The sequence below is a fragment of the Sinocyclocheilus rhinocerous genome, unplaced genomic scaffold (genome assembly GCF_001515625.1).
Source record: "Sinocyclocheilus rhinocerous isolate Xijiao unplaced genomic scaffold, SAMN03320098_v1.1 scaffold5213, whole genome shotgun sequence".
NCBI lineage: Eukaryota > Metazoa > Chordata > Actinopteri > Cypriniformes > Cyprinidae > Sinocyclocheilus > Sinocyclocheilus rhinocerous.
Window position 1 is genome coordinate 122234 of NW_015631592.1, and position 9578 is coordinate 131811.

General features: G+C 37.3%; 1 protein-coding gene across 1 annotated transcript in view; it reads left to right on the forward strand.

Moving 5' to 3' along the window:
* Positions 1-6411, forward strand: part of LOC107741783 (glutamate receptor ionotropic, kainate 3-like) — a 125613-nt gene extending 119202 nt beyond the window's left edge. The window contains exons 14-16 of the mRNA XM_016554567.1: positions 2978-3203; positions 4502-4752; positions 6125-6411. Coding sequence (XP_016410053.1) covers positions 2978-3203; positions 4502-4752; positions 6125-6325 — 678 coding nt within the window. The 3' untranslated portion in view covers positions 6326-6411. The remainder of the gene's footprint in view (positions 1-2977; positions 3204-4501; positions 4753-6124) is intronic.
* Positions 6412-9578: the final 3167 nt, after the last annotated feature.

Below are 9578 nucleotides of genomic sequence, written 5' to 3' on the forward strand. Positions count from 1 at the left end.
TATATATATATATATATACCAAGTTTCTGAGTGACAGAAAATTGAGGTGACTTTAAACCAATGATTGCATATTCATACATTATTTCAAAATATAGACTGATTTCGTCTTTTTTGCTAATGTTGAAATATTTTCATATACATTTTCCATAAATAACCATGTTCCAAAACATACCTTAGCATTTTCGTTTTATTTTTGAGTTCAAAATTCTTACATTTCAATTATATTTTTACACTTCAAATCTAATGAATATGATTCCATATGACTTTGACATTTAGCGTGCATAGTTTATTTGACCGTGCATCCTTTTTGTCTCCTGAAGTGTATGATTGCAGCATTAGAAATGAAGATGACAAAAACAGATGTTTGCAATTAAAATATCAAGCTGTCACCGCCTAAACACCTTCAGTTCTTCTTGCTTTCTGAAACTTCAGATGTGGTATTACAGCTAGCAGACCTGGAACATCAAATGTTAATTTAACATTTTATCAAGAGTAATCAAAGAGCACTCACACTTGTTCATTTTCTTGGGTCATTTGAAATGTTTCATGGAATTGAGCCAACAATTATCTGTGATTAGCTATGGTTTCTAACGTGACCTCCTTTAAAAATCCATGAAATATCATTTAAACTGAGTGCTAATCGTGATGTTAAAGTTTCATTATCTTGAGACAGCAAGCTACACACACACACACACACATACACACACACAATTGGTTCTGCTTCTAAATCAGAATATATTTCTTTATAAGGAGACTCAATATTCAAAATAGCATACTACAATTTCTGCAGATATAATACACTGTCCTTAGTATGCAATTTTTTTTGTATGCATGGAATACCAGGGTGACCTGAATATTTGTCAAAATGTGTAGAATGCTTCTTGAGCACACTTTGACAAATACCCAACCCAGGCTACTGGAAAAATTTGACTTTTTTACACATACATTTCACTGCAGTTTCCAGTTCAAATGAACACTAGAGGCAGTAATATGGCAACAACTTGTATTCCCTTTCACACAAATTATGATTATGGGGCAAATTATTGATAAAGAAAGACCATACTTGATTTGGAAACAAATATATTTTGACATTTGCATTACATTACCAGCTCCATATGTATGGCTTTTTTTTTTTTGATGTAGTAAACTTGCTCGGTAGCCCACCTGGTACAGAGTTGCGTTTACAAAGTGGAGCACTCAGGTATGATTCTGTTAAATACATGATACAATACAATACAAGTCATGATAACAGAGCTCAATGACTCATAGAAGCAAGCTGAAATGGCATGGTTGCATTTTTATCTCGCATTTGCTTATGTAACATTACCGATTAGGTTTAGGGTAGGGCTCAGTATAGGTGGTGCTTTAATTTTAAATGTGAGATATTACATTTACGTAATGCCATGATACGTACAACAACCCACCCATACTGCTTCGCATATTAATTTAAAAAATATAATTGGCAGTATATACTGCAAAGTAATCAGTAGGTAATAGGCTAGTTTTCAGTCTGCCACGTTACGTACAGTAAAACAAGCACAGCTGTGGTGAAGGCAGAATTATAACTGCCATAATCCAGTGTACACAGTGACTGCGTAATCTAGGAAGTGTCAGCTGTATCACTCCAGTTGCTTATTCATTCTTGTGCAGTCCAACGTTGAAGCCAATTCCCAGCCACTTTCAATTATATTGAGAGACACCAGGGGAAATAGCGTTTGAAGGGGGAGGAACAATAACAGGTGCTCAAGGTTAAGAGAACAGCGCAAACACCAGCATGTCGTAGTGTGAAGCTGGAAAGTGTCACTGTAATGGAGCCAAGGCTCTGGAGAGGGGGGGGATGACTTTTTTGAGGTGTTTGAGGATATTGTGCATGTACAGTATGTTGGAACTAGTACACCTTCTACTCTACGTTATGCTTGTAACTATGATTTTCTGTTGGAAGATGGCAAAACACGGTCACAAGTCACAACACAATTGTGAAAAGAAGCATGTTATGCAGGGAGGCTGATATTTTTGTTTAAACCATTTCAGGATAAACACACATTCATAGATTCCTATGAAATGGCATAACAGTATGCAATTGTATACATTATGGATACAAATTAGCATGAAGCTCCAGTTTTGCAAGAGTTGGTTATTTCACACAAAATAAGCACAAGGAAAATTGTTTCTGCTTGATCAGCCAGCGTTTAACAGACACTTTTATGCAAAGAAATACACAGTACATTTATTAACGGGTTCAGTCACTCTGGAGTAACCTGAGGTTAAGTGTCTTAATCAAGGGCACAAAGGTGGTAGCTCATGAATCTCCCCTTGTGCATCATCCTTTCACGTATCAACCTGAATCTTTAACAACAATGCCACACCATCCTACTGATTAACATAAGATCAGTGGAAACATGTCTCTCTTCCTACATAAATTAAAAACATAAAGGTTTGCATATCATTTACTACAGTTTCAAATTAAAATGGACACTAGTGGCAACAAATTATATTCCTTTTTGCACAAATTATGATATATTATATCATAACATAATACATTTAGACATTTGCATCACATAACCAGCTCTATATGTATGGCTTTTCCAGTGACGTAAACTTGCTTGGTAGCTCACCTGGTATAGCACTGTACTTGTGATGCATGAAAGCTTAAAGACTTATAAGCATATAAGAAAGCTATAATGGCATGGTTTCTTCAGCAAATGTGTTTTTATCTCACATATTTGTTTACACTATCGGTTGGGTTTAGGGTAGGGTTTAGTAAGGGTTTAGAAGAAATGTAATATAATTTTGCTCAAATGTTGCCACATGCATTTTTTTTTCAATGAGTCTGAGGTGCTATTGATCCCCCTTTAGTTTTACTTTTAAATTTTCCATAGATATATTGGACTGACCACCAACAAGAGTGATTTCCAAAGAATGCAAACACTTGCTACTTTTGATTAAAAACTAACAAAAAGATGCTTCTCTTTTTCAGAAATCAAGAGTGTCTACATTTGAGAAGATGTGGGCTTTCATGAGTAGCAGGCAGAGCACGTCATTTGTCAAGTCCATTGAAGATGGGATTCAGAGAGTGTTAAAGTCAGACTACGCCCTTCTAATGGAGTCAACGACCATTGAGTATGTGACACGCAGAAACTGCAATCTCACGCAAGTCGGCGGCATCATCGACAGCAAAGGTTATGGCATCGGCACCCCAAAAGGTAAAACCACCCACCATTATGACACAGATAATTCTGACTCTGATCGGATGATACACACTACTGTAGAATGGTAATATGTGCACACCTTTGACTGTACTTTCTACTTTTTATCTTACACAATTAAGATATATTTTGGTGGAAGAATTACTGTGTATTTAGTTCAGTTATATTTAAAAACAAATGTGACCATGTATTGAATATTGATGACAAGCTTTGGGGTGAAAAAAAATATTTTTGGGACATCCCTCCAATTGTAAAAATAGGATTGTATATGAAGTATATGGAATGTCTCCATTCAGATAAAAGATAGAAGTGTGTGTGTGTGTGTGTGTGTGTGTGTGTGTGTGTGTGAGGACACAAATGGGTATACTGCAATGGCATAGGTACTACAACATGAATATGGTTTATGAGGAAATTTCCTATGACCTCATAAACCAAATGGCTTAAAAACTAAAAATTGTGAAACTGTGTGTGTGAAATTGTGTACTGAATTGTGTTTTTTTTTCTTTTTTTCTTTAGAGGGTAGGTTTAGGGGTAGGGTGGGGTTAGGGGATAGAACATCACCCATCATTTGCAAAACTGCATGCTTATTATTTGGAGGGCACTTGTATGTGTCTGAACCTAAAAAAAAAAATGAATGTAAGGACTTATTTAAATAAATAAAAATGTAATTGTTAAGTAAATTCAAGCTTGTTCTAAATAAGCAGATTGTTTCCATGCTTTTCACATTATGTAAGTGAAGCTGTGGTCACAGCAGACTTTATGCATGTGAATCAAAATTAAAGTTAATGAACTCTTACCTGTGAATATGCATAGCACATACTGACCTCTTAGCTGAATTCATAAAACTTAAAGGCTGCATAGTTTGCAGTGTTGAGGGCTTTGAAGTCATATTACATGCTTAAAGCCTTGTGTGACTACAGATTTACACAGTATTTATAAAAAAAATAAATAAAAAAAAACGTGGGTTACACCGTGTTTGTGTGTATATAATGCTTTGTTGAAATGCTACTGCTTTCAAGTGTGGAATGTTAAATCTATTTAGATTTTTGTTGTTGTTGTTGTATCATTTAAAAAAATAATATGTGTGTGTGTGTGTGTGTGTGTTTGAGAGAGAGAGAGAGAGAGTATTATTCCAACTTTCAGATTTGTCAAATTTATTAGTTAGTTGATAATTAGATGCCTTTCTTGAATTAAATCTTTAGAAGAAGAAGAAGAAAAAAAAAAAACTTGTCCTTAGTCTTCTTTGTATTCAAGTTTCCAATGAAGATTCTCATCTATTAATGAATTTCTTTCAGGCTCGCCATACAGGGATAAAATCACAATTGCCATCCTCAGTATCCTGGAAGATGGCCGTCTTCACATGCTCAAAGAGAAGTGGTGGAGCGGCAGCAACTGTCTGGAAGACGAGCGGTATGAAACGGGTCCCATGGGCATCCAGAATCTGGGCGGCATATTCATTGTATTGGCGTCTGGTCTGGTGCTGTCAGTGTTTGTGGCTATAGGAGAGTTCATCTACAAAATGCGAAAAAATGCAGAACGTGAACAGGTGAGATTGATTGGAAATTGATATTATAATACGATGCTTGACTAACAAAGAAAACACAATTATTAGTTGCGTTTAGACTTTCAACCCAGCAACTGTAATGGTCTAGCAAATAATCAGCACTACTAAACATCAAACAATGTCCTACCAAACCTCCCTAAACACTCCCACAATACCCTAGCAACCACCGATAAGACCCTAGAGCATGCCTAGCAAGGCCTTGTGCAGAGTCACAGATTTTAGACATCCTGAAATGAAGACGTTCGGCACGCTGACTAAAGCTGAGTGTTCATTCACACCTGATAGCATCACAGAATGGATCTGTTATTTGAGAAAAGAGATGAATAACCGATCAAACATCAAAAAGCATAGCAAGCAAATCGCAAATCACTTCCTTTTTATGTAGACACATTTCACAGATAAGATGCCAGTGCTGTAGGTTGACATTTAAACCGCTTTGATCATGTATTTGAGTGTAAAAGCACACTTAAAAATGGGATTTTTTTTTATCACACATCTCACCTCAAAATGAATTATATTCCCTACTGAACTGGAACATTGTGTTATTTTTTATCCACATGTTGGAGGTTATTTTAAGGATTGTTTTTGGTCTCACTGATTTAGAAGCAGCTATACACTGAAGACAAAATATCAATCTATTGTTCTGGTCAAAATAAACTTTAATATTTAAATTGCATATACGAACAACATGTAGAATACAAAAGAAAACTTGTCTTGAACATAAAGTGTACATACCTTTGTGTATCTTCTATATAATGCTATACTACTAAAGTTTGGGGTCAGTTTTTTTTTTTTTTTTTGGAATTACTCAAAAGTGTCAGTAAAGACATTTATAATAATACAAACTATTTATATTTCAAATAACTGCTATTCAGTAACGTTTATTCTTTAAAATATTCTAAAAATATATCGGTTTCCACAAAAATATTAAGCAGCATTGATTTCAACATTGATAATAATGAGTAATGTTTCTTGACCACTAAACCGTCATATTAGAATGATTTCTGAAGGATCGTGTGACACTGAAGTCTGGAGTAATGATGCTGAAAATGCAGCTTTGCATCACAGGGATAAATAACGTTTTAAAATATATTAAAACAGAAAACAGCTATTTTAAATTGTAATAATATTTCACAATTTTACTGTATTTTTGATCAAATAAATGTAGCCTTGGTGAGCATAAGAGACTTATTTCAAAAGCAAGGCTAGAAAAAAAAACTATTTAATATGCTGACACATTCAGTTACTTTTAGCTCTCTACCAGAATGGCTCCCTCAGCTAATGGACGTGAACGTACTTACTTCCTCTTTTCTGTTTGTCCTCCCCCCCAACCATGTCCCTTTTTTCCATCAAGAGGTCTTTCTGCAGTGTGGTGATAGAAGAGATCAAACTGTCGTTCACATGCGAGAGACGGGTGAAACACAAGCACCACCGCCAGCCGCCAGCCATGGTGAAGACGGACGCAGTGATCAACATGCACTCCTTCAACGACCGTCGCCTGCCAGCAAAGGACAACATGAGCTGCAACCCCGCGATGACGCCCGTGTTTCCATGACTTGCCTGGGCGACGGCCACCTGAGGCACGTCCCCGGCGCCATGCCGGAGAGCAGGGACTACGGCCCCGAGATGATTACAGCATTCACCATCAACCGCAGAGACATCCGACACCAAATGGCCAGGCAGAACGGTGGCAGTAGCGGCAAACCAGGTAGTGACCACATCCTCAAACCAATGTATCCCACCATGCCATTGCGAGAGGGAGGCCGATCGGTATCCTTCCTGTGAGAGCGAGCCACGTCTGCGAAACTATCCGCACCCGAGTCTGATGTTTACAAACGGCATTCAAAAGCGAAGCTCACGATCTGACTCGAAGGAGCCCCCCGATCAAACGAAAATATGTGTTTCTCATTGGAACAACGTGAAAATGTGGAAAAGAGGCTTTTTTTGAGCATGGCAATAAATGAAACTACGGACAGACTCGAATGGAAGTAGTTTTCTTAGAGTAACATTTATAGCACATCGAGTTAATTTCGAAGAGTTCTGACGATTTATCTTTTGATTTCGTCAAAATCCTGTGGCGTTTTGGTGGGGACGCAACAAAAAAAAGCGCAGTGAATGCGATGTACATTACCGGTAAGCGTCGGACCGTAGGAGCAGTTTAGTTTAACACGCTGTACCGCAGCAGCCAGCGTGACCTGCTAGAATAGTAGAAAACCCTTAGACTGCAAGTTCCTGAAGGCTACGGGGAGTGTAGCGGCATCCTACGCTCACGGAAATGCACAAACTAACAGGGTTGATTTCATTCGAGCCACCTAAACAAATTGACAAACGAGTAACAATTCTGTACGGCAGTTTTGAGCAAGACTTGTCCCATTTTGATTTATTCGTGCTTCATACATTGCCAGCAGATGTTTTGTACACAGCGAGATCTAATGGTAATGACGGATAAACACAACAGTTGCCAAAGATCTGTCGTCCAAATGGATTTAGACGCTTGAAACGCAGTTTCCCCTACAGACAAGTGAGCGAGTGACACGTTGCCTCCGCTGTGTTTGTTAAATGAGTTATTCCTGAGAATCACAGCCCTCGTATCAAGAATACTCGCTTCACACGGTACATACCGAGGATTCAACACAAACACAGAGCTTGCCGTATGGTGGAGAGCTAATACAAAGGAAACGAAACCGTTTTAAGATGTACATGAGTGAGAATGTCTCTCGCCGTGTCTCTGTTCGACAAGTCAGTTATGATTACAGTAACTTTTTCCATCTGCATCTGCGTGAGACCTTTCAATGTCAACGGATGTTTTTTTTTTTAATTATTATTCCATCTTTCATTATTCTTGTTGTCAGTTTTTTTTTTTTAATCTTACATTACTAAAAACAAACTCAATAAATTTGCTTAAAGGAATACACTTAAACTGAAAATCACATAGTTCTAACATAGTTAGTTTTTTTTTTTCTTTTTTTTTCCTGAAACACAAAATAAGATGTTGGGCAGGATATTTCAGCTGCACTTTTTTTTATACAATGAAAGCTGAAGGTGATTTATACTGCCAAGCTCAAACAAAGGTTAAAATGCACCTTAAAATTAGTCCAAGATGAGACATAAAAACCTGGCTCTGCCCTGACAGAGAGAAAGATTATCTTGAATAATGAATTTTGCATTTTGGCATGTTTCTCACAGATAGCTCTGATGTAGTTGCAAATAATGTACAAGTATAGACTAATTTTAAGGCCCGTTTACACTAGGAACAATAACTATAACAATGACTATATTAGCGTCCACACCAATTGAATGATAGCTTTGACAAAAAGAGTAATGTTCTGTGTGCATGCAGTTTTGTCGTCTGCTGCTTTAAATGCTTAAGCTCTTAAGGGTGCTTTAAAAAAAATGAAATCAACGCGACATGGCGCTAAAACATAAAACTGTTTACCTCAAGCTCTTATCCCTTCCTTTTTTGCCGCTTCCACTTTTTTCAGCACACATAAAAACTACAACTGCTAAAGTGTGATTTATCTTGCTCTTTTTGTTTAGCATATCACTAGCGCATGCTGATGACGTTTTATTCTTATATAGTAACGTGCGTCGTATCGTACTGTACGAGTCAATAGGTGTCATCATCGTAGAGTCTACACACATGTCATAGCCAAGTTTATGAGATCCATGTCACACTACTGTATGTGACATGCAATGAACTTATAGGATCGCTTAAATCGTGCAGTGTGTCTCGTGGGTGCGCGTTCAGAATACAGTGATCCAAATGAACCAAACTCTGATGTCAAACAAAGCCAGGTGCAGGCCAAAAGTCAGGTGGATTCTGATTGGCTGTCAATGTTTTTGTTGTGTATCAGCTGGGGAAAAAAATGTTCTGAAAGTGATTCCAACGATATCCAACTTCCCTATCTTTATAGAATTCGAACAATAATTAAAACTTTAGTTATAGTTATCATCTATGGTGTTGTGCCTATGGTGCCTTTATTGTTATATTTGGAGTTTGGCAGAATGAATAATCTCCCGCTTTTGTTGCACCGAAAAGAGTAACTGAGACATTCTGGCTAAAAATGTATTTTAGGTTTCACAGAAGAAAGAATATTTACCCTTTTGAAATGACATTAGGATCAGTAAACAATGACAACATGTGGGTGACTCGGCCCAATAGAAAGTTAATTTGAAGTAAATTCATTGATTTCTTATATATGTTCATGTATTTTGTACACTTTTTATCTGTGATATCATTCCTAAATCATCAGGTAGCTTTGGGTGGTTCCATGCGGTTAATATTGGTCATATTTTAATGCCATCATTTAGGTGTGCTTCATTTCAAAGTATTTACACTGTTCTCAAATTCATTTTGCATGACTGTTCTCCTCCTGTATCCAAACCTGACTTTAAGATTTCAAAAGATCAGGATGCTAGGTGTAAGAGGGTAAATGGGCTTTCACATTTGCATATTTGATTCTTCATTCAATAAAGAGAGTGACGGCTACAGTAAAATTGCAATACAAGCGTGTTGAACATCAAAACTGCAATACAGATGTACGGAACTGGACCCTCTCATCTCTGAACGTGGCAATTTTTCAGCCGAGCATTTAGTGACAGTTCTTATAGGTAGTTGAATCCATGTGTCGTCTACATGTGGGAAACTCTACTAAGCTACTAAATGTTCTCATGATGAGGTGTAGGTGCTAAGAGTCCTCACCCGCTGCCCGCCCGCCCACGGCAGCTCGACCAATGACAGACCTCCGTGAGGTCAATCTAACGGACAGTGTCGAAAAACAAAGGCAAAAAAAAAAACAATAGAAAAA